The 26,738-nt window shown below is 34.6% G+C and overlaps 1 protein-coding gene across 2 annotated transcripts in view; it reads left to right on the top strand.

Annotated features, from left to right (window-relative positions):
- The window catches only part of FMN1 (formin 1), a 178,775-nt gene that overhangs the window by 67,830 nt on the left and 84,207 nt on the right, over positions 1–26,738 (top strand). For both annotated transcript variants that reach the window (XM_086462891.1, XM_086462892.1), the window contains 2 exons: positions 20,950–21,725; positions 23,300–23,450. In XM_086462891.1, the coding sequence (XP_086319017.1) occupies positions 20,950–21,725; positions 23,300–23,450 (927 nt within the window). The remainder of the gene's footprint in view (positions 1–20,949; positions 21,726–23,299; positions 23,451–26,738) is intronic.

Genomic DNA, 26,738 nt, shown 5'->3' with positions numbered 1-26,738 from the left:
TGGAGTGAGTGGGTTGTTTCCAGAAAAGTGAAATTGTGATGTAACTTTCAGCACCATAAAATCTCACTGTTTTATATATGTATGTAAATATAATTAAAAATGAGCTAAAATGGAAATATTTGCTGTCCATGATTAGTGGAAGACTTAAGCACTCTTAGCAGCAATGTTCTCCAGATCATGTTTTCTTACTGTATTTCATGCAGTTGGTGATTATATTCATGTTTGATACTGTTTTATCTTACACTATGTAGTTCCAAAGGCAAACCAGAAAAGGGAATATGAATGTTTTCTAGGCCTTTTAGGTAATGACAGTGAAATGTAAGGTCTACATCATGATGATCAGAAAAATAATTCATTCAGAAAAATAATACTTAGATGTATTGTATGCAAGACATAATTCAAACAAGATTTTTGGATTTCCGTTTTGGAGTTACTCATAAGTTACTGGAGACTTTGCACATATTTCTGTCTGAAAGTTTATATTCCTGAGATACAATGTGGTTTTTCATTTTACAATGTTGAAGGAGATAAAAACTTTCTATACCAAAGGCCAGTTGAAGCAACTATCTTGTCTCCAGCAGTGACCAGCAGTGGGTGCTTAGAAAACACATATAAGAAAGTGTAAGGGTAGAGCCTTCTTCCTGTGTGGTGCTTTTTGTTTTGATTTGGGGGGAGGTTTTGCAAGTCTCAGTGTCTCCATTGTCTCCTCCTTGTTCCTTGCACTACCACTGCCTCTATGCCCCTTCTTTAACAGTGTGCTGCTTGATTTTTGGACTTCAGCCCAGCCTGGTGTAAGGCATCAGGTTCATAAAAGATGCATAATGACTAAATTACTGAGAAATGTTACACTAGTATACCATTTCCAGCAATTAGTGTTTTAAGGGTTTCCTGAAATGGAGTCTGCACAGAGGTTATGGTATATAGTACTGATGAATAAATTATAGTATCGCATGCTTCTGTGACTTCTGAATGCCATGCCATCTGAGGAGTGTTCCTGTTCTTTTTCTGTATGTCCTTGACAATGAATTCCTTGTACTAGAATGTGACCCATCACAGATGCATCCTTTTTGTATGTACTGTTGTTTTGGAACTCTATTTCTCTTGAATGTGCAGAATGACATGTGAAAATTTCTATATAGTGGCAGAGAAATAAGCTAAAAAACGTTTTGGCTGAAAATATTGAATTCTTATGTTATTAATATGTCCTATGTACAAAGAGTCCTCAGTTATTAATTTTGTGAAGAGAATGTCAAATCTTACTGCAGCATGTTATTTTTTATAGTGGGTGAAATCTGAGAGTCAGATACTGCTGCATAGTCCTGCTGCGTTGGTATATCATAAATTGTTAGTTCTGCTTCTAAGTTTTAGTAGTTTTCTAAATGAAAGGGTGTCATTTCAACCTTTTTTCCCCTCCTTTTTTTATGGCCTGTCTACTTCAAGAGGTTCTTTCTCCTGTGTCCCTGATATTCAAACATTTTAAAGAAAAAAAAAAATTTTCTCTGTATTACTTTGTCTTTAATGTCAAAGGGCCTTTTCCTGGGTTTTAGGATTCATTTAAAAATTACTGCTTTTCCCTGAAATCGCTTCAGTCTGTAATATTTAAATATAACAGCAAAGGGACATGTTTTTTGTTCATTCTTTACATTAATAGCATTTGCAGTGGTAAAAAAGGAATGCATTAGAGAAAGCCAGACATTGTCTGTATACTCCTTTGTGGCTTTTCAGTCTTTGAAGGAAGGGAAAGAGATACTTTAAGATTAAAAAATACGAATTACTACATACTGCTGTACATATGGAACTTTATGTTATAACATTTCATATGGGAACATATAGGGAAGTAAAATTGTGTCACAACTTAATGCAAAACTTGTCTCATTTTGTTCTTTAAGGGTATAACAGAAAAATAAGACGGTAGATATCCCAACTATTGAAAATGCTTGGGTTAAATATGATTTTGCACTGTGCACTGGAGGCACCTACAGACAGAAGTTTCTCTGAACCAGGTTGTTTGCAAACTGATCCACATCCTGTGTCTTGTATTTATGAAGAAGGTTGATCATCATACCTTCTCTGTGAAAGACTGGGAGTGAGACCCTTATTCTTTGTTATTCCTAAAACGTCTAGAAAAATCTTAAGGAGCCCTGGAACTTATGTGTAGGGAAAAGTTCTCAAAAAAGTATTAAACTGTCCTCTGAAGGTGAAAGTAAGCAAAGTTATCCAGAATCTGTCCCTTGAAACCTGCATATAGCTGCGTGTAAGTGTGAGGTCTGTTTACTCTTCAGGAATAGAAAGTGTCCTGTACTTCTGTACTGTTTCTTTTGGAAGTTATTTTTTTCCTTGACTATGTGAATGAATTTCCTAATGGATTTTTATTCTTTAAGATTTGTTATTGCTGTGTTAATTTCCTATAAACTTTATATGGAATACCGAAAGTGCAACCAGAGCTTTACCCACGCCACCAGTTTGAAAGGGTTGGTGCTGATTCTGTAGACAGTTGAAGTTGCAGCGAACATAGCAGTCTGGGAGGATATAAAACAATCACTGGATAGGGAGGGTGAATGAGAGTATTGTGTTTACTTTATGTGGCTGTCTTTATGTTATCACAGAAACTTGAAGCTTTGTTTCTTTATTTGATGTCGCTTGAAAACAATTCTAGTCAAGTAGCATGTATATTAATTAAATTAAGATCACGGTGTTTATTACACCAAGTCAATTATTGATGAATTTGTATCATACCATATTGCATAACAATCAGAATAACTCATAACATCTCTTAATGGGTTGATTAATGTACATAATTAAACTGAATCATTCACATGAAGATAATCCTTAGAAAGGGTAATATAGTAGAAATAAATACGTAGTTTTTACCCATTTACCTTTGAATACTTGTACCAGTTGCTGTGTTCAAAGCATTTCTTGAATTTTTCACCTATTATTTACAAAAAAATTAATGATCTATTTTTAAGGGAAACTATTCTCCACTGTTGATTTTTTTACTCTTCCTTCTCTTGCCGCTAGATGTCAGCTCAGTCGTTCCGAAGTTCCCAAAGCATATCGCAGCTTCTCTATATGTGTGCAAGTTTCATACTCCCTTCTAAACTGTGAGAGTATGTGTGGTGGTCACATCCTGCCCACTGTTTGTGGATCTGGCACATTCTTAGTTTTAGGTCAGAAATTAGCTTGCACATTATGGAGCTAGAATTGAAGTTGCCCAATAGAAAAGTAGTAGCCGTCTTCAGCTTAATAGCGTTTTCCCTACAGCACCAAGTCTGCAGTATCTAGTAACCAATTAAGTAGATGGCAACAATTTAACATTAAATCAAAATATTGTAAATGGACTGCTGTCTTCTGAAAGGAAGGAATTAACTTGAAGGCAACATTCTGATTGAAGTACTTAATAGTGAATCCCACACACAGCTGCACAAGGGTGCACATACTTTTTTTTTTTTTTCTCCCCTGTAAGTTCATTTGATAGAACGAGTAAAAAAGTTAGGCTTTTTCTCTAATTTCTCCTTCTTCCCTTTGGCATAAGGGCACCAAATAGCCCATCATTTTCAGTGGGAAGTTTGATACTGCTTTTGGAAGATGGAATCAAAGTCCTAAGCTGTCCTATAACTGTACCTTATGCATGGATCTTCCTCTCTGATACAGGTTGTTAGGCTTCCACCAACTCACTACATCTTTTACTTGTTCCCAAACTGAGAATAATAATGTCTTTAGCTATTAATCAGAGGTTTGTATAATAGTACTACTATATATTATGTGATGCACATTAAATAATATACTCTATAAGAAATAATAATATATATTTTATAACAATAGGATATAAACTATAGATAGCTTGTAAATTATGCGATAAATAGTATAATAAAATAATACTTCTACCTCTCTTGAAGTATCTCATTGCAAGTTTTAGAAAGAAATACCTGTAGTTGCATCTAACACAGTTGTGACCATATTATTGAAACTTAAGTAATAGTGAACAGTAATGTAGTTGGTGTATAACTGCCTGTGGCATTATGAAAGAGCAGACTGGCCTCATTTAGAGAAGAATGTATCATGGGGTGTTCATTGTGACCTCTGTGGTCTCCTTAGTAATGTTTGCATTTTTGCAGAGGTTTCTAGAGCTGAAATGTAGAAGTGGGTAGAAAGTTGTTTCCTTTTCACAGAACTTGCTTAACTTTGAAAAAAATTTTGTATCATAAATTGAGATTGAAGACCAGTGCCTCAAAGTGCCACAGAAAAAGACTGAAAAATGTGGAAGAAAAAGGAGTATGAAAGGGAAAGTCATAGCACCAGTCAAAATTGTCTGATGATTTCAAAAATACTCATTTTTATTTTGTACGGAGACCACAAAGGCAGAAAAACATTTTCTCAGTTACTGAGTGACGTAATAAAGCTTTACCTGTGTGACGACCTTTCCATTCTTTTACAAATCTGTTTTTACATCTCTCATGCTTTACAAGTCCTTCCCTGGCCCTTTGTCTTTACACTTTCCCATTCGTTTTCTTACATGGTCAGTGTGCTTCAATTTGTGAATGCTCCCATAGCTCTTTGATTATAACATGGGTATAACAAAAGGTGCTGCTTCTCACTGCTAGATTTTGAAATTTGAAATGTGACTGTGAAAGGTGATAGTGAATAGTGTTGAAAGCTGTTGTATGCCATAAGGCTTATCAAAACCCCTCTTTTATAGAAGTGGGTGATTTCACTTTTATTTTGAATTTTAAAATGTCTTTTACTTATAAGTAAAAGTTAAATTTCATTTCAGCCTCAGAAAGAACATCGGAAATTAGGTGCTTTAACACCAAATCAAAACTTTTTAACACATTTGAATTTGTCTAAACCTTCTCTTTTGTGGACAGTCTATTACAACAACCTGGATTTTTTTTTAACAGATCCAACTGAAAAATTTTTGACTTGGGTGCTCTTAGGTGGGGATCTTTGTCATTACTTCCTGGAAAAAATAAATTTTTAAATATTTTTTTCTGCCTCAGTTTTGTGTGCATGTGTGAATCCTTGCATAGGGATTTCACAATTTGTCAGAAGTAACTATGTTTTGAAATCTAATATTGAAATATCGAGGCCAATGACGAACAGTGTTGAAAGCTCTGGTATGCCATATTACTTAACAAAACAACATTTAAGAAGTGGATAATATGCTGACTTTTGGTAGTAACATTTTTCTTCAGGATGTTGAGAGTGTTGTTTTTAACCTTTACAAGATGAAATGCATCTGTAAGGTGGCTAGCTGCTTTGTGTGTTCTTCACTGTATTTTCATGTCCCAGCATGCACAAATAGAAGAAAATCTGTGTCATGTATGCTTCTGTCTGGTGAAGTGGAGCTACAGCTCAAAGGAGCAGCCAAGGTCAGCAAGGGTTTATTAGTCAGTCTTTTCTAATGAGCTGACCAGGCTTTTCAGCATTTCCATGTGGTGTTGCTGATGAAGGTCTCCCAGCTTGTGGTCAATTATTGGTACTACTCTTGCCTAACTTGAAATATTTCAGGCTTTTGTGCTTAGCTGCTAAACGTATGGGTTCACCACTGTGTGTGAACTGTCTGTCTTTATGAATCTTCTTCTTGGCTACTTTTTTTCTCATGAAGGAATTCTCCTTGTTCAGTGTGGACCCTCTGCAGTGCAAGACAGTGAAAATATAAAGATTGAGAAAAGAATTAAAAATCTGAGAAAGAAGAGAGTGAAATCCTGTAAAATTGCATTACAAAACCAATTTCAGTACTTCTAAAGCTCCCAGACAATGGGAGCAAGATTATCTTTGAAGTATGTATTTCCTGAAATAGAAAAATCTCAGCAGGAGAAAAATCACCCTGTAATGAAAAATTTGCATAGCCAGACTAGGGAATGATAGTAAAGGACAAGAGCGATGAAATGGTAGCTTTCTACAGGGTGCATACGAGCATATGAAGAGCTAGCAAGAAGTGCTTTAATCTCTACAGAACCACTTGTTGACAGTTGCATTTTCATTCAGAAAGGAAGCTTGGAACATTTCTTCGTGGTGTATGAAGATATTCCTCAGTTTAGTGCTTAATTATGTTTTAAAAACTTGCACATTATGATTCCTATATTCATTTCATACTCTATAATAATTCTTGATGAAGTTTTAAGTATCCCTGCTGTGCTCTGATACTGACATTAAGCAAAATTCTCCCTCCTCTTCTCCTCCATTGTCTTCCTGTTTTCCAGATTTTTAATGCAACGGGTGCTTTTCATCCTTATTTTCCTTTAATCATAGGTTTCACTGTGATTATTTTCTTATCAGATAGCTCGAATATCAAGGAAGTCTTCTTTTCTTTTGTTGTGTTGGGTTTTTTTCACTGCTACTTGCCTGCCATGTCTTACATTGCTGCTCTATTGTTTTCATCAATACCATTTCACTGTGAGAACTTGGGATTGTTTAGACTTCATGTTAGCTGCAGAATGCTTTTAATTCCACATGTTGATCCAAGGATTCTCCTGTTTATTTAAGAAGTTACCATAGACCTATTCCGTGTATTGGATACAGTGAAAATCTCTTTAACTTTGTTTCAACACATGGACATGGACATGGTATTACATAGTTAAAATGTGCGTAGAGATCAAAATAGTTTATAGCCTTAAAGCTTCAGCAAGACTGAGCTTCTGCTCAAATCTAATCACATTGCAAAACACTCTGCTTAATTAGAGCTAAAATGTTACTCTTTAAAAAAATTCGTTAGAAAACCCTGCATTTATCATAGTTTGTGAAAGTCAATTTATCCCGTCACCTTGAGTAAGTATGTTATGTACTCAGGAGAATAAAGTAGAACACATACAGTGAACATGATAACATTTTATTTTGACAGATTTGGAAGATCTCTGTAACATAGGAAACAATTGTCTACAAGAGAAATGAAATGACATGTGATCATGGGAGTATAAAAGCCACTAAAAATTGAGGAGTATCAATGTTATCTTACCATTTTGATTTTGAAAACAAGTACCCCATGCCTCCTTGCCAAAATGATCTGCTTTTTGAAATTTACTATACCAGATGTTTGTTTGAATCTAATAATTATAAGCCATTTCTCTGAACAAAGTACATAATTTTCTGTAATTTAAAAATACTGGCTCTAATTTTCATGTTTGTAGAACAGGGACAAATTTGGCAAGGATGAATCACTTTCCTGATAGAGGGAAAATCTGTCTGAAATTGGAAGTTAAACTTTTGAAACAAAACTAGGTTTTCTCATATGCAGTAGAGACTTAGACTTTAGCAGCTTCTGACTGCAAATCTAGTCCTAGTACTTACTGCATCTTCTGGTTATGACAAAATTTATAATGTGCCATTTCCACAAAGCCACCGAAGACACTGAAGCTGCCAAAGTTGTTATAAAATAACACTGGAGCAAAACTAAGTTCCATTGATTAATGGGTGCCACAAGTCACTCTTGGTTAGGTGGGGATCACCCTTCCAAGGATGCTTTGAAACTGAAAGCTAGGAGCCTGTCTTCTGACCCTTGTTTTGATGATGAGGCAATGTGAAAGAAAAGTCACTGGAATTTGAAGCAGACTATAAGAGCTGGAAAGATATATGGAGATGTGAGAGGTGGAGCTTTAGGTAGAAAATAGTGAGTAGAGATATTGGGACGAGACTGGCAAGGAGTAGTCTGGAAGTTAAGACAGAAAACTGTAGGAGGTAGATTGCAGAGACTTGGGTCTGGGCATCACGGTGCAGTCTTTACTTAGAAGCAGACAATTTCCCCCAGTGTCTGTCCTAGAATGAATGCAATCTATTCAGTATTTGATTTTATTTTTGTTGGTCAGTGAGTAATACTCTCCCTTGTTTATTAATCAAAATGGGATCTGAATATAGATAGTTTCATAATGGATTTTCCAGTGTCACAAGTTTTAATTTGTCAGGATGTTTCATATGTATAAATTGGATTTTACAACATATATTCAGATAGGCATGTATTATTGTTATTCATATTTTATGCACAGAGATCTAAGGTATAACAAATTTATTGGGATGCTTATGTTTGCATATATGTTCATATCACAGTTCATTTTTAACTAATCTTGCAACTATAAATTGGATCCCAGAGTCTTAGAAAATAAGGTGTATTATTGATTACCACTTGAGAAACACTGACTAAGATGACTTATGACTCATCCTGCAGGAAGTTCGCAGTTTGAGCAAGTATAGAATCTGCTTTTCCAGGTCAGCATTATCATGCCTTTACTGTCATAATGTTGTGTCTCTTCCTGAGGTTCCAGGCTTTGTTCATTATATACCTTTCAACTTCAGCACATACAATGCAGAAATCATAAAGACTTGCAGCTTTTTCATAGTGCCGTTTTTAATTATTGTCTGGAATATTTCCCATCATGTTCACTGAATGAGATACTGGTTCTGTCAAAAGAAAAATTTTCTGCGTCACAGTTCTACATGGAAATACTGATGAAGAGGGAGAAAATTTAAGGTTGCTCGCGCAACCACAGCTGTAATTTTCCCTTTTGAGTGATTGACCAAAGCTGGTTTTTTAACACATTGTTGTATGTGCAGTACTTTCTTCAAATTCTGTAATGGGAACACCTAGAATAATGTGATGATGCATAATTAGCATGTAGTATACATTAGTTTAAAGTAGGTATGTCTTTGACGCAATTACAGTCATTTCCATAATTGATGTTATACTTCTGTTTATCCAGATGGAATCTCTGGAGTTCGTAAGCTGTATCTTAGATAAGTGTACTGGTATCTTTACCTGCTAAGTGTAGCATAAACAGCTCCACAATGTTAAAAAGACTACTAATAAACACAGTGTTGGGTTTTCTTCTACATGTTACCTGATTGGTGAATATTTAAAGACTGTCATCTGTTTTTACCACTAACGTTTATGATAGCATCTGAAGAATTGGAAGCTTCCTAGTCAAACTAAGATAGAAGTCATGAAAGATACTTTGCCTTGACAAAGATATCTGCGGTTTGAATGTTCTCTTTAATCATTGTCATTGAGGCAAGTGTTATACTGTCAATATGAAAAAATCTTTTCTATAATGGCGTAGTGAGGAAAGGAATAGATTTTTATTTTTTTTGGTCCTTCTATAGAAAATGTGTAACTTAATGAAAGCTGTTGTTTTCTGAATGTGAAGCTGAATGTGAAATTAACCTCTGCCTTCATTTCCTTTGCTATGGAGAAATAGGTAGTATTTTTGTAGTATAATATATTTTATGTTGAAGGACGGACTGTTTCACCAAACAATGCATTTGTTTTGATGTGTTGAGATCCCTCTGTATAACACATGAGGAATGTGATAATTGTAAGCATCAGAAAATTACTGTGTATGTGACTCTGTAAAGTAAAATTGAACCTCTGTAGTTATTTTGGTATCTGGTGATAGAAAGGCCCCAGAAAATTAATTTCCCTCCATAGCTAGGAAGTGAATGGCTTGCTAAACCTCGAAATCTTTTAGTTGTTTTCACTGCACGTGTGAACTCTCTGTATACTGGTGGAGAGGCTAGGCATCTCCTCAGTGTAGGTATTCTTAGAATTTTTAGACAAAAATTATGTTCATACAGGGTGAAAATCTTCAGTTTCTAAAAGTGTAGAGTTACTTTGTTTTATTCTCATAGCAAACTCATAGCGCTATTTGGCTGAATATTTCCTATTGAAAACTAGTATTCATTGTTGCCCATTATCCTCCTATACATACGTAACTTTATCTTTGCTTGCTGTTTTTCATGTGCTGTACTTACACTGCTTTTTGCTTCGACTTTTACTTCAACCAAATAATTGGTTGCAACTTAGCAGAATGTGATATATATCATTACTTTCCTGTGTAGTGACAAAGCTTTCTTATAATGGCTTAATCTTGGAGTCTGGTTGCCAAAGAAATTAGTTTTTTAGACTGTGAAGCAATGTTGACAGTATAGTCTGCTTTCCTCTCCACCCCCTCCCCGAAAGAAAAGGAAGAAAAGAGAAGAAAAACAAGGTTGCATTACAATTCTGGCAACATCAGCCACACTAATAAAATCAAATTCAATGTTGTTTTACGACTTAGAATTTATGTGACTGCACAGGATCAAAGGATTTGTATCCCACTGGACTGCAAGGTCTATAGTTCATGGCAAAAAAACTCATCAAAAAGAACATTTTAGTAGTAAGGCTTTTCATTTTAATCAGCCACAGTAATAAAAAAGCTGTTAGGTGTCCAAAAACATTCTCCCAAGATCAGAGACAACTTGCTCTCTACTACAATCAGTTTTCTTATTGGATCCATACTACCTCTGTAGTTTTTGTCATTGAAACTTCATCTTCAACTTGTTTTCAGCCATTTTTTGCATTGTTTTCACATTTTACATGCCAAATCATTATATATATCAGTAAAAGTAATGATTCATATAATTTCCCTGGCAAATGAGAACTACTGTAACTTCTTTAAAGTAAATGGTCATCAAAACAAGTGATTAAAATAGATTAAAATAGAATTTTAAATATCAGTCTATTTTTTTATATATTGTATTTTAAAATATTTGAATAGCATTTTTTTTTCTGCTTGGATATAATCTTCTGAACGTGACCACAAAGCATAGGTGTTAGTATTTTTATACCTATACAGACATAGAAACCTAGGCTGTCCTAAGACTAAGGTAGCAACTGCAAGTAAGAAGCAGAATAGGGAAGGAGCTACAATGTTTGTGACAGGGAAGACTGTTGACTAGAAATGAGCTGTCATGAGCTGTGTATTATATAGCAAAATTCTCCAAGTGAGTTAATTTGTGTAATCTAAAATGGCTGGATGGTAGTTATGAACAGGGAAAGTACTGAGGGGAGAGTATGTGTACGTGCAGGAAACAAAGCCTAGATTAATGTAATTTTACAGAAACATTTACAGGGCAGACACAAGGCAATCAGGATGAAGGAAGCAAACTTTAAGGCAACCTGGAAATCACTCTGTGAGGAGCATGGAAAAGAGGACAGACCACAAGGTCCACAAATATGGAAGAGAAAATGCTGAAGCTTAGAAGAATATAGGATTGTGTGCAGTCCATAATGCAAGGGGTGGTTTGTATCTTGTGCGGAATACATGGTCCTGGTCGTGAAACAGCTACAGATTCTTGTGTTGTAGATCTGCTTTGCATGGCTGGTCATACTCTTCCTATAGTGACAAACGCGGAGGTGTGTTCGTTACCTTTATGCTTATATGGTCACTGAAAGCTTAGCACTAGTGTGAAAGAATGAGCTGATTCAATTCCCATTCCCACTATAATCCATTGTCAGCAGACTTACTTAATAAATTCCAGTTGTGGATTTTTTTTTTTAAACTTATGGTACATATTTTATTTTAAAAAACCTGAAACCACCCTGCTATTTCTTATTTATTGCCTTTATAGAGCCACTAGACTCGATATGTACAAATGCAGTGGCCAAAAGCTTGCAGATCTTCTGACAGGCACTTCTCATTGGAGACAGGCACACAGGCTTTGTGACTGGAAGGGTGGTAGCCTGGCTATTATTGATTCTGGGTCCTGGAACATGGTAAAGAGCAGAAAGAGAAGACAGAAAGCATATATAAAGAATCAAATTGGTAAAGAATGGGATTTCATTTAGGAGAAGAATCATTTTATAGTAATATAATAAAAGTGAAGCGTGACAACAAGCCTATAATGAATACAGTCATTTCAGTGACATGTTTCCCATGTAGTATACAGTTGAATATGCATAGAAAATGAAATAGGAAAGAGGAAGGGGAAACCAGCACTGGGAATTGCTAGGAAATGGGTTCAGGGAGCCAAGCAAAGGGGTAATACGACTGACATACTATACAGAGGGAGGAGAATGAACAGTAGCTGAAGATGTTAATAAATGTTTCTTAATTTTGTGTGCAGAACTGAGTCTATAGAAAAGAAGTATTCAAAATGTGTTATAAATGGAAAAAAAAAAAAAAGTCTGAAGTGACATGAAGAACATGTTACTGACTACATCAAGGATAGTTTTGAGTGAAACTGGAACAATGAACTGGAAGAATATTAGAAACATATAAACATACAAGAAAATGTAAGAATATGTTAATTTAAATACTCACTATAAAAATGCCATGCTTGATTTGAATGTTTTTGCAGTAAATAGGGTAGATATTATTATAATACCTTCAGTTTCTCATTGATTTTTGGTAGTCTGATAAGTGCAGTTTGCTGGTTTTGAAGTTTTTCTAACAAGGAATAATAAATACCAGAAATAACAGCAGATGGAGTACAACACATAGTGCATTTCTCAAAAATAATTTTTCCTTAGGTTGCCTTTGAATACCTACTTGCATTGAGTATATTACTTCCTCATACATTCATTCAGTTGATTCATTTACCTGTTTGGTTTTTTGAAGTTAATCTTGGTTAGATGGTGTTTCTTCCAGACAGGACAAGGAAAAAGATGAAATGAAGTGTATCATACCAGGTATTTCAATACAATCAAAAAGGTGAGAGAGGGAAGAAGTATTAAAACTTCTTTACCATCTCCTTCCCTTTATACCAGTCTAGAAATACAAGTTTTTACTTTATGTTGTGTTTATCTGGATTGGTGGCACAGGAAGGAGAAATTAATGGGTGAATCAACCTGGAATTTTGAATGACATCACATTGTTCTTTCTGGTAGATAATTCACATGACTTGTGCAGTTATACTGACAGTCCTTTTTTACATTAGTCAGACCTTGTATAAACTAATATACATGAGTCAGCTGGTGTAAACACAAGTCTTGTAAAGGTTGGACACATTAACTGCATCAAGCTTTCCGTCTTCTGTTACACTTTCTGTAACAACTTCCTTAAGCTCACAGTAATGTGCATTTTATATTGAAACAGAGCTTTTAACAACTTCACTCGTTATATGAATATGCGTTGTTTAAATATAGCAATCTGTTAAGTATGGCTATAAAATATTAAGGAAGGAAGGAAATTGTTATGGAAGATGCATTCTGAGCCATTGTAAATGCGTAAGTGATATACTCAAATACTTAATTATTAAAATTTTTAGTATAGGATATGCAACTTGATCATCTAGGTTTCCTTGTCATAAATAGAGATTTTGACTCTTCTATTTTAAGTAGTTCAGCTATTAAAGATCTGCTTTTTATGCAATTTAATACAGTGTTGAATAATTGTGTAACTTAGTTGTTGGAAGAATAACTTTTTTTTTTTTTTTTTAATGTGTAGTCAAGTAGCTACATGCTTGGTGTCTATTTATACGTTTTACTTAAGTGTAGTAACCTGAGATTGAGGACCTCTTCATGGTATAGCCTTGTAGAAATGGTAATTGTTCAAAGAATCACAAATCAATCTTTACAAGTAATTGCAGATGTTGCTAAATCAGAAGTTGTGTTTCATAACTTATCAAACATGATATGTATTTTCATGGTAAATCTTTGAATTATCAAACTTGAAGTGAATTAGTGCTTAAAATGCTACGTGAATTTTAAGCCATTTATAGTCCTATATATAAGTAGCCATGCACATGATATTTTTTTTAAAATTCTGTATGTTGCCATGTAACGGGGTATATTTTAATGATGTCTATACCAATAATTTTGTACTCCAAAATTACTGGCTATAAGGCTGTGTTTCCTTCTTAACTACCCAAATGCCAATAATTGTTAAATAACTATGTATTCAAAAATATATAGAAAAACAATGTTCTGTATACCCGCTATAGTCAAATTTCCTCCCAGCTGCTTTTGCTACATTTCCTCTATAAAACTATGTATTTAATGTTTTTAAATTAGAAAGAGAATTGGGCTCTGTATACATAGCCTATACAAATATTTAGAGTTTTGGGAATGTTAGAGAATTGTCAATCATTTGGCTTACTTTTTCCTCTGAGGTGTAAGAATAAACTTCACTGCGTACCATTGAAAATGGTGATATACCGTATGTAACTGATTATATTTGTTGAGGTATTTGTTGGAGAGGAATTTTGATTTTTGTGTAAATTGGCAGAGGTTTGTTTTTTTTTCATTGAGAAACCCTTTGCTAAATCTCTGATTGTTTTTAAAATTTAAAACAAATGTATGTTTTTTCAAGAACAGAGATTTAACAAAAAAAGAACTTTTTTCTTTGTCAACACAATACAACAATAAAAAGCATGAGCTCTTCCAAAAACTGAAGATGAAATTACTTAGAATAAATAAAACCAAAAAATCAGAGGCTGGCTGGGAAAAAATTGTTTTTCCTCTCTTTTCTGTGTTTTCTATGCACAGTACTTTGATGGTCAAAATACTATTAAGAAAAAAAAGCTGTAAAGTCTATAAAAATAATTTTCATCGGCACCTCCAGAATTCTTAGACTTTTTCATTTCTTTCTCTCTTCTTTTGTTTTTAACACCCCCACCCCCTGAGCATTTCCACTTCTAGAAACCATATTCTTAGATAAGTATCTGCTTTGTTTCCATTTTTTTCATTTTCATGACTTGGCGTAAGTAAATAATTAGATGTAACAATCAGAGTATAAAGTCAGAGAAGGGAATAAAATCGAGCTCACTTTCTCTCTACTATGTTGTTTTTCCAGGCTAATTAGAGTAAAAACTAGTAAAAGTGTGTGTTTCTCAGTTAAAGAAGAGGTCCATCTCTGATATACAGAGAACAGCTTTGTTCATTAAAGACGTGCCATTTTTACACAGTGCTTTTCAGAGTAGAATTACACTGTAAACACTAGTCAAAAATGTTATGCATTAACAGTAAAGCATTAACTTGCTAGTTTCAAAGCCAAAAGTTCTGCATATTGCTTGTTCTGAACAGTGTTTCAGAGAACGTTTTGTTTAGTCTTACTGTTACACTTCGTAGAGTTTTTTAAACATTTATGGTGCAAATAAGTGTTGATAAGTCAAGGTTGCATTTAATTGACTATATAGACTATAATGGACCATATTGACTGTATTAAATGAGACTGTAGTCTTTCCGTCACCTATGAGAGCACAGAGAAAAGCTGTCACATTGGTCTTGAGATTTATCTGTGTCAATCCATATTATCTTTTCAAAGACATTTAAACAACCTGGAGGTTACATTCTGAATGAGAGGATTTAGTCTTTTTCTTTTGTGATTAATGGCATGCTCTATCATCTGAGACTGTAATGGATAGTGGAAGCAGGGTACACTGATTCAATTTTTGGGCTTTTTCTTCCTTTGAACATATGCTTCATACGTTCCTGAGTCTCACGGGACCAAGGCTGAGCTGTTGGCATTATTTCAGAAAATAGATCTTGCCTTTTTTCTCTATGTTGTGTCAAATCACTCAGCAGGTGCAAAAAGGAAGTCACGGGAGTCACATGGCAGAGGGCTGGGTGTAAGGGGAAGAGACAGGAGGACATCGGAAAGCCATTCCAAAAACTCTTCCCGTTTACAGTGTATCAGTATTTTGGATATTTGCATAATCATCTTTGTATCATGGCAATATCGCGTGTTTTAGTAAGAGGAATGATTTTTTTTTTTTTTAGAGGTGGCTTCTATTTTACCCATTAAGAGTAGTATATTTTTAGGAAGAGAGTGATACAGGTGTTCTAAGCTTATATGTAAACATCTGTGTTTAAGAGGACTGGGTCAGCTGGGATCATTTGCTCTGATGAGGTGATTTTAATCAAGGAAAATGGATCATGCCCATTCCAATGGGAGACACCAGAGATACCTTGAGAAATTAAAGAAACTCATTTGTGAGTACAACTGTACCAGTGAGGCTTGAATAGCAAATAGATGTGGACCTTATTTAGTCAGAATCAGAGGTGCAAAAACTCTGAAACCTGAGTTCCAAGCAAGGTCAGATTGGGAAGCAAAATAAGACTTACCAGGAGGGTGAAGCAGAGAGCCTAGGGAAGAATGGAGAAAGAGTTACATCAGCCAGGAAGGCTAGTTCTAGAGGTCAGAAAAACACAGGATTAAAAGGACAGTTGGCAACACTCAAGCTGAATTACGTCTTGCAAAGCAAATTTAAGGGTACAGTGGAAGTATTCTTCAGCAGCAGAAACAGAAAGAAACTAAGGAAACAAGGGGGGCATTATCCAGTAAGTGTGAGGTGGAGACAAAAGGCAATATAGATTGAACCTAGAAAATTAATACAAATGAGCTGCCCCGAATTTCAATAGCAGTGATCATGAACACAGGGACGGCATTTTCCCTTAACTGAACGTATGCACAGCTTTTAGTAGCTGAACAGAGCACAAGGATTGCTTGTTCGCATATGACATTTCTATTTATATATTTTTAATACGGAGTTGTTGACTCATGATCACTTTGTGATATGCTGACCTTCGCAGATCCTTTTCCCCGAGAATTGCCGTACTACTGATCCATCCCTTCAGTGGCAATGTACGCTGCAGTCCTCTGTTTTTGAATTGTAGCATGTTTTTTCATACCACTTCCTTGTGTGATAAATTTATTATGAATTCTGAATTCTAACAGTGTTCTTCACCATACTAGCGTAGCATTGTTTTCATATTTAATATTGACAATGAATGCAAGAAAAATTGTTCTGAGGTAAGACAATTCTTTTTCAGTAGCATATTGCTGTGTGGATTAAGCTTAAGATACTCAGGAGGTATTTTCAAGTTTATGATTAAAATCTGATTTCAGGACATTAAGGCTTTTACAGTGAGTATGTTTATATACTTAACATTTTCTTTTGAGGTGGTCATATAAAGAGGAGATAGTAATAAGGTTTTGTGGAAACATACCTGCCTCTAATCTGATATTTGTAACAGTACTCTGGAGAAAATATATCTCTGCTGTCATAAAAATTTAGGAAGCTGTAAGTATCAAGTCTGTATGTGCATGTGTGTGTACAGGAGAGGGGGGAATATGTGATAAAAGCTAGATAATGTCACTGACTGGCTGACAAGAGTCATTGACACAATGAGAAGCCAGAGATCCTCTATGTCCCAAGGCCTGAGGGCTTAATTTGTTATATTGTCTGAAAGAGTGGATTAATGCTGCAAGAAAGTGAAATGGTCAGCAGAGTAGAAAAAAGTGTTCCTTGCGCTAGTTTGTTGCGTGTTGAATCTGCATGTATAATCCCAATTTCTTATATGAATTGTGTTGAGAAGTGGGCAACCAGGCTTCTAAACAAGTCAGCAGAGTGGCAAATGCATTTTTCAGATGAAAAAAAATGTTTTCCTATATGTCTAAAGCGTGCTGATGAACATCTCCCAAATTGTTCTTCTTAATGTCTTGCTTCATTTTATACAGAAATTTATACATTTTACTCTGATAGGTTTCCAAGTCCTCTGCCCTTTCTCAGAATAAATCGTGCTCATTCATGCTGCATAGGGTGGCTTTCTAAGCTTTAGTTTACAGCTTTTCTCCCATGTCTTCAGTCCCTCCAGCCTTTTTCCCACACCTTCCCTCCCTCAGACATCTTGTTTCCTGCGGCATTTTCTTTTTTTTCCGTTTCATTCTGCTTAAAATAGCTGTAACCAAACTATTATATTCTGATGATAGCCTTCGGTCATTGTTCATCTTAACAGCAGTTCCCAAAGACTCTAGGAGTCTGGTGCATGATGTGACATGAAAACAGACTCTGTATATTGCCAATATGTTAGCAATAATTGCTGACATATTCGGTAACAAGATACTGAACAATTTGAACAGTATCTATCCAGCCAAATAATTTGAACTGTATCTATTCAGATCCCTATAGATTTGAATTTAGCTAAAAATTGGTTCTTCCTGGAAGCCACAGTATTATTTTCCATTTGAAATTGTGAGATGGAAGTAGTTGTATTATATTACTTTTCAGTATGTTAGATTTGTGTATAATCATGTGAAGTGTAAAAAGATTCCGTTGTTCCTACCCTTTGTTTTATGAATTGTAAGGAAGAAAAGATTTGGCTGGATATGTACTGTATCACCAATTGCTGTAGCAAAATTTAGTGATTTATCCTTATAATAAAAATACTAACTATAAATTCGATATATAATGCATCAGAAGTAGGATTCTGAACCACTGCAAATCCCACAAGTTTTAACGAACAACCTATTTGTAAAGTCAGAAATCATCTTGTGTAACAAATGGTTGTATTGACGAGAAGGTTACATGAAAATTTATTTTAGTTTAAACTTAGTTTAATTATTTCAGTTGATTAGATAATTTAGTTTTACTTTGGGTTCTCCATAGGCTCCTTCAAGATTTGTGTATTGAGGTCTAGTGATTATCAGTAAGCATTCTGCAGCCTGAATTCTGAGATTTCATTCTAACAGGCAGTACCACGTAAAAAGTTTTAAGCCACAGACAAATGAAATTTGTATTTTTTTTTTAAATTATTTTTAGTTATTGACTTACATTCAGGAGTCAAAGGTGCCTAAGTTTAGTACACACTGGTTTTCTTTATTATTTAATAGTACATGTTGATAAGACATGTAACTAGTCCTTAGTGGTATAATAAAGAAAATGTAATAGACTTTGTACATACTTGTCGTGCTACATGACAGAAAGAGAATCTTTAAATTCTGCTTGTTTAGAATGACTGGATGCTGTTTGATCGCCGTTTGATTTGTTATAAGATTTTTAGAGCATTTCATCTCTTTTGAAGAAATATTTGCCAGGAATCAGATGTTTATTAAGAATATGTATGTATTGTTTGTGTTTGTGTGTATATATATATATATATATATATATATATATAGTATGTATGAATAGCCATATTCTTGAAAATTTTATTGAAAATACTATCATAGTTATATAAACTGAAAGGATTTCAATATTACTTATTTTGGTGAACAAGATTTGTTTTGAGATGTAAGGTAATTAAAAGAAAAACTTGCTTTATTACCTACTGCTCTTTTATATTGCAGTCAGTGGGGTAAAATTGATCTTTTTCATTGGTGAGATATTCAACACAGATTCCCAATGTGCTGTTTTTGTTAAACTTGCTTTTCTTTTTTGTGCTTAGTAATTTTAGCTTTAATTCTTGTTTATGTTAATAGTTTTATTATTTTTATTAACACAAAATAATTCTGAAAATGTGAAAGAATGGAAAGCAACTATAACCTGAAATATAATTTAGAGTTTAAATCACCAATTTTATATCGTAAATTAAAGATTGAAGATCTGTAGTTGAAAAGGTGCGTAATACTAACACAGTTGCTTTTATGCCCAGTTAAATGTAATAAGTAGTTTTGTTAAATACTGTGCCTGTTTTACAGTGTGTTTTTAAGGTGACTTCAGATTTACAGCTGGGAAAAATGTTGAAAGTTCAAAGTAAATTGTTCTGTCAGGGAGTTTTTGATGTCAAATAGGGGCAAAATACTATGATAAACAAAATAGCTAAATTCCCTGAGGCAAACTTACTTCGTTACCTCATTTATGGATCAGTATTCTCAGTATAAAAAGAAAAGTGATTGCTCTGGAGCAATTCAGGTGGCAGAAAATCTTGTGATAGTTGAACTGAATAATGAAGCTGAGCGACAACAAACTTTGATAGAGTAAAAGTAGGAAAAGCAAAAAAGCCAAGCAAAAAATGTTGTATTTGTTTTACATATTAGTCCTAATTCTTCTATAAAACTAATAGAAATTGGGTTGTTTCCAATACAAATCTCTGTTTGATTATCTTTGCAAGACTTTAAACTTGATTTCCCACCTTCACACTTGCCAGTTAAGAAAAGGAGCATTTTGTGTCCAATATTTTCAGATTGTTTACTTTGGACTTGTTCTCAACAAATCGATTAAAACACAAGGTGATCATGCTGCTATAAGAAATAGCATAGTGTTTGCATATCTATTCAAGCTTCTTTGTACGACATAAAATTAGAGTATATTACGCTGCTGTATTTGCCATACTGAGCTACACATGCACGACCTGGATGCATATTAATTAATGCTGTAAACTGTTAACCCTGACCTAGTACTCGAGTTGGAATGATAAGTGGGGAGTGCTATGTTCACTTCTGACCAGCACTGTGTGGGCATTTTCTACATGTAAATTGCTGTGCCTGCAGAAATTTGGGAAAATCACAGCTGCTTCTGTTGGCTTCCCTTTGTACAGACCATGGAAAATGCTCTTTCAGGAGTCATTGCCTTGCAAAGAAACGAGATAACACCAGTCAGCTGCCTGATAGTAACATGGCATAACAGAAGATAGCTTGTAGGGATTTAATAATCTGGAATAGCAGTATTGGATCAGATTATTTGCAGGAGATATTTCTGTGTCAAATGTTTTGTATTTTTCTGACATATGGTAAGAAAAGTGGGGGGTTTTCTTCCTTACTTACATCTATTCTTGAAAGATTGCGATTTGCTTCTACCTCAGTGAAATCCTCTTGATCCTCTTTGTTCTAAGATTTCTTTTCCTGAATTGTAGGTTAAAATGTATCTGATAGAAATGAAGTTTTAGTCTAATAGTAAAGATAAATTTGAAGGAGAATTTACATGTTCCTCTGTGAATGTAATTGATGAGAACACTTTTAATAGATTGAGAAAGTGTTTTAGTTTATTTAATGTTTTATCTGGGAGGAATTTCAGCATCTGTTGTGTTTTATGTATTTTTTACTTCCTAACATGTTACTATATATATGACATATTTATTAAATGAAGTAGTCAATAAAGTACAAGTTGTTAAGTACAATCCCATTCGAAAAACATACCTTTTTTCCATAATGAACTATTAATTATTGCATTCAGCAATTAAAAAATAGTAAGTCTGCCTAAAGACAAAGTGCAAGTTAGAATTTGCTAAATTGGTGTTCTGCATATTTACTTATAAGATATGTTTTGCTGAAACACACACTACTTAAGTTTCTATAAAAATTAGTAATTGTCTAATTATGTAATAGCTTGCAATAAAGCCATTTAGAACTGGAAAAGTGAGGTGTTTCTGTCCTTGCTTAAAGTGAGAACATAGTCTAAATATGAAGCTTTTACTAACTGCGAAGTAAACCCTTTGGAGAAATATTTGCACTAAGGGATTTTTTTTTTGTTGCTGTTCTGCAGTCTCAGTTTGAACTCAGGGTATTCCATATTCGTGGAGAACATGCTGTATCAACTGCTCAGCTTGAGGAAACGATTGCACATCTGAAGAATGAACTTGATAATAAATTAAACAGAAGAAATGAAAAAGCAAAGGATATTGGTGTTTCTACTGAAGATGATAACCCACCAAAGACGTACCGAAATGTATGTATTCAGACTGACAGAGAAACTTTCATAAAGCCCAGTGAAGAAGAAAACAGAGCTGTGAAAAGTAACCAAATAGTACCCAAAAAGCTTAATATTTCTTCTTTGTCGCATAGTATTTCTGCCCAAAGTGAAAATAAGGACAATTCCAATGTACAGTCTTCAGAAAGTGTTATATCTTGTCAACCAAAACAAATGCCGCCTCCACCGCCACCACCACCACCACCTCCTCCTCCCCTTCCTGATTCTTCACTACCAGGTTTAGTTCCTCCACCACCACCTTTGCCAACAGGTCCGACTTCACTGACATCTCAGTTTGGATCTGGTCCACCACTGCCGCCTCCGCTTTCTGAAGGCTGTAGGAGTTTTCAAGCACCACCACCACCGCCACCACCACCACTTCCAGGGCTGGGACCTCCTGTTCCTCCTCCACTGCCTGGGTCTGGGTTACCTCCACCCCCTCCACCTCCTGGGCCTGGGTTCTTTTTTAATAGCACTTTATCTTCAAACCAAGGTCCTCGAAAACCTGCCATTGAACCCAGCCGTCCCATGAAGCCTTTGTATTGGACACGGATACAGTTACAAGGTAGCAGGTAAAATATGTTTATTTGGACTCTTGTTGCTACTTGTAGACCATGATTCAAGGGTATGTATGCTATTTAAGACTTAATAACAAAAAATTAGCAGTCTAGGAATGTGTCACAAAATCAGTGTAGAGGCATGGAATTTACGTGTGTTAAGAAAAAAAATTGAATCAGTTCTAGAAGTCTAAAAATAGATCATAAAAATTATTTTAAAATATTAAATCTAAATTAAAATTGTATGCATTATAAATGAAAATTATGTGCATTATATTTTTGTGGTCTGCACTAGAACTGGAAACTTCTTCAAGGGTTTGCTGCTCAGATCAGCAGCTATCCAGGACTTCTTGTTGCAAAGCCAGAAAGAATCCTTCATTCTTCCGTGTGGCTGACACTACGGCTAATATAAGGGAAAGTGAAGCTGCAGAGCTCTAAGCATGTCCTGTGACGCAGAATGTGCTGCATCAGCAGATGCTAATGGAAAAGTTAGAGTTCTTTGAACATTCATGATAGTAAATGTACAGTTGAGTATTAAGTAGGAAGAATCCTAAATTTGAAAAAGAAATTAATTAGTTTTGGTTCCCCTTAAATTAGTAGGGAAAATTACATTTTGTTGCATGTTGCATCTAATGGAAGTATGTTTAGTGATGTCAGCCATTTGTATTTTATAGGGGTTTTCATCACTTTTTTATTGCAAATAATTTCACTGCCTTTTAGTGACATCTGCTGGAAGACATGGGCTCACCTTCTACTGATAGACAGGGAGGACCGCTCAGAAGTTTTTTCCCACATATATATGTTCCTGAAGCATTGAAATTTTGAAACAAGGCTCATTGAGAATTGAAGTGCTGTGTTTGCAGCACTGCAGCCTTTCCCCCAAATCCAGATAAAATTAGAGGATTATGTAAACAAGTTCCAAAGTGTTACAAAACTAAGTCTGGTCTTAGAAAGCAAAAAAAGAAGGAAAGATAATTCACATTTAAAATTTACGGTTGGTTGAATGGAGCAGAATATTGATTAGTCTCCTAAAATATAGGCCACATAATCACTCTAAGTTTCTCAAAATTGCAACAAGGATAAATATGAGCTTACAACATCTGCAGCTAACGTAAAGTGAATCAAGTCCTGTACAAACGACAAATATGCTTGAATAAATTTTCTTCTCTATTTGTTGATATTGTTTATTTTTACAGGTCTAAATAGATTACTGGGAGTTTCTCAAATAGATGTTGTTGAAATACTCCTAATCAGGGTCGAACTGGCAGAAATCTGTCAAGATGCATTTGCATAAGCTGCAGTTGTAATATTTGGTTGTTGTACAAAAACTGTACAATACAAATAAAGCATATTGATGGTCTAGCAGGCATGGATAATAAATAGCTAAACTTTTTGGTACAGCCTTCTGCAAAACATTTTGACTCCTTACAAGAGCAAGGTATAGGGAAGGAATGCTGTTTGTATAGCAGCAGTGCATGTTGCTTTGAGTTTTAAATCTGTTACGGATTTTCATCTATTATGGTTAGATCCAATAAGGTTTTTCATAAATGTTTATTGGTAATTTTTTTTTATTACCTTTCCCTTTATAGGAAAACTGCTATGCCAACATTATGGGAATCACTAGAAGAACCTGATATACTTGATACTACCGAGTTCGAATATTTATTCTCCAAAGACACCACTCAGGAAAAAAGAAAACCATTATCAGAGACTTACGAAAAAAAAACCAAGGCCAAAAAGGTATCTGTTGTTTCTTTGTATTTGCTTTTTTGTGTCACTGTTCAGTTTTACATTTTAAGAAAACTTCCCTTTGTATTTATTGTTGAATGAACAGATAATACATTTGTAAATCTCATTTTAAAGCAACATAGGTGGATTGCTGATTCAACTCTTGCTTGTGAATGTGGAGTTATTATTTACCTTGGAAGACTTCTTGCTTTTGAAAATGGAAGTTCCACATCCTAGTGAGGCAGAAAAAATATTGTATAGGAGAGCTGAATGGAAGTTCTAATACGTATCTAAAAGTGCCAGTATTTCAGGCCATGTCTGCCCTTGACCTGATTTATAATTAAAGGCTGTCATTAAGTTACTCTTCCAAACCTCTTAACCATTGAGATTAATTTTACTGGAAAAATAAAGTGTAAAGCAAGATAGGACTGTTAGATATTTTGAATAAGGAATGCTAAAAACTTTTTTTCTGGTATAGCTAAAGAGCTGTGTCAGGAAGGGACAAGACAATTGTGTCTTTAATGGCCAGAAGTTTATGCAGTAGCTGTCATTACCGCAGGGCAGGTGTCTGCCTCCATGATCCGTAACAGAGAGAGCTTGTACTTGTCAATTACTATGTGCAGATAGGACAAAGAAATGACGTTAGTATTTGCTGCAGGAGAAATTTTAGGCTGAATAATAATCGATACTATTTTCCTAAAACAATGCGGATATATATTAGAAACCAATATAAATATATACTATATTGTAAATGTGTTTGAGTTTGCCTGCTTGGAACCACAAGAGGGCACTTTGTACGTGATCAATGCTATCTACCTTTTTCAGTTTTATGATCCATATAATGTGATATATACACACATAGATACATACCAGCACAATCAGATATTTCAAAACGTCTTTGATCATGAACTTCCTGTATTGTGTCTTTGCACAATAGTTAATGAGAAATGTAAATAAGGGTATAGTATTTATAAAATTAATACTCATGTGATGCAAAAAATGAGAAATGGAAAATGGGGCCAGGATGGGGGCATGCTGGCATTTGTAAACACACCCTAAAGAAATTATTGCTTGTTGCAGTCCTTCAAACATTAGATTGAAGTTGGACATGGATATCTCTGTGAAAAATACTTTATTTGACAAATACTTCAAGTGCATGTGGCATGCAGTACTCAGCTGTATCTGCAAATCCCATTAGTTCCCATTTCTTATGCCCTCTCTCAAAAATTTGTTTTTACATTTCATTAACTTACCTCTTTCAGAAATAATTATTTAATAAGAAGTACAGGTTTCTAAAGAACTTTGAAGAAGAATTTAACCAATGTAACTTTAATAGGGAAATAACATGCATGGATAGTTACCTTTGTATTTCAAAGTCTCAGCAGTTGGTTCACTCACTCAATAGGTGAATATACCTATTTCTCCTGGTGTTTGACAGTAAACCGGATAGACAATTAGACCTGTATTCTGAAAGAAGTAATTGCATTATTGTTTTTCCTAGCTGCTTTGTAAACTAACTTATTTGCTACAGCAGCACGTTTTTTTAATGATCTCTCTTAACTTTATCCAAAATTGTATTGGATAATAATTACTCTGTACAATATAGAAAATAACGGTGTAATAGTAAGTACTATTTCTTGTGAGAAACCAATGTGTTCTCTTACAAAGTTATCTTCTTTATGTCACTGTTTTGATATTAAGTGTAAAATTATTGTAAGACTAGGGATATATTTCCTGAAATTAATGAAATGAAAAAAGTTCCTTTAAAGTATTGTGTGAAAATACAAAAATAAATCCCCTAAGAGATAAATTAAGAGTTATATTTATTACTGTGTCTTTAGTTTGGTAAAACTTAGAGATTATGATCATGGTGTTAGAAACCATGGGAATTGTAGGGCTTGCTGTGAAAATGTCAAAAACTCATAGACAACAATATTAAACTTTATGTCTTTCAAGTTATAGAATGGTCAATTTAAAAATAAATTGGTTGATTTAAAAATTAAAAATAACTCTGCTGTGAGAATTCAAATGAAATTTGAATTTAATTGAATATAGAAGCATTTTCTTATTGTATATCCTGTCTTTCCACTTTTGTCTCTTAAATGACTCGTAGTAGCAGTTAAAAATTCTACAGACAGTTGGTCCTCTTAGATTGTCCTGTGTTTTTCTTTCTCTCTCTGAAAGCCCAAGAGTCTGCAGGCTGGCTCCAATGGATCAGTCTTGGCGGGCTGCATGAGATACAGTAGTACAGAGGCATTTTGTTTAGCTATAGGAGGGTTTATTAGTAGATAGTAACAGAAAGCTCCTGTAGATTGATGTAAAACCATCAGTTCTGCTGGCTTCATTTGTGCTTCCTCATTCTTCTCGCCTCTCAACATTTCTTGCTTTGTTTTCTGACAATTATATTTATCTGCTGGGGTTTTTAACAATGATCTTTTTCTTTTCTTCGGTACAGAAATTTGTGCTTGTCTGGTCTTAAGAATGCTGCAAGTGTCACGATGTATGGAGTTGTATAGTCTGGTTAAAAGTGCTCTCTACAGACATTAAGACACACATATGAATCTTATGAGGTTCCTCATATATTATAATTTTTAGCTGATGCTGTGTCATTTTGTATTGCTTTGTAAATTCCTTTCTCATGTTCAGTAAAAAAGCCTTCCAGAGCAAGATATAGGTAGAGCAATAGAACCTGGAGTAGTAGTTTGTGTTTGGAACAGGTAAGCTATTTTATTTAATAGTATGTGCTGACCTATTCACTGCATTAAATCTCTTCTCTGCACAAACTTTGTCCTATTTCATACCATCTTATACAAACTAAGTTTCCCCTGCTTGATGTTTACACAAATGACAGACTAATAAGTGGTGCAGAATTGCTTATTAAAACATGATTACTTAATGCTTTTCTCCTTGAATGAGAATTACATCAGTGCCTCACAGTCAAGTTCGTTGTGTAATTGGAAGAAAGATTCAAATGTCTTTCAAATTAGAGGGGAATTGTTTCTCATTTAAGTGGGTCTCCTTTATAAAACTAAGGAGACTTTAACAATTAGTGGCCTGTTGAATTGTGACCGCTTTGCCATCTATTTATATTTCTCTTCTAGTTCCAAATAAAATACTGTTCAGTTTATTCTCATAATTATTATTTGTGTGAAACCAGTCAGAATAATGTATGCTTAGCCTGAAATAAGTGCTTCTATGGAAAGCATCACATTAAGCCTATAGAAATTTCACTTTATCCGTTTCTTACCCATTTGTCCACGTAGTAGACACCTTATGGCAACACAGATTAAAATATTCACT

The sequence above is a fragment of the Leptosomus discolor genome, chromosome 3 (assembly GCF_034619465.1).
Source record: "Leptosomus discolor isolate bLepDis1 chromosome 3, bLepDis1.hap2, whole genome shotgun sequence".
In the NCBI taxonomy this organism is placed as follows: domain Eukaryota; kingdom Metazoa; phylum Chordata; class Aves; order Leptosomiformes; family Leptosomidae; genus Leptosomus; species Leptosomus discolor.
The sequence above is the reverse complement of the archived record's forward strand: the minus strand, read 5'-3'. Positions and strand labels throughout refer to the sequence as shown.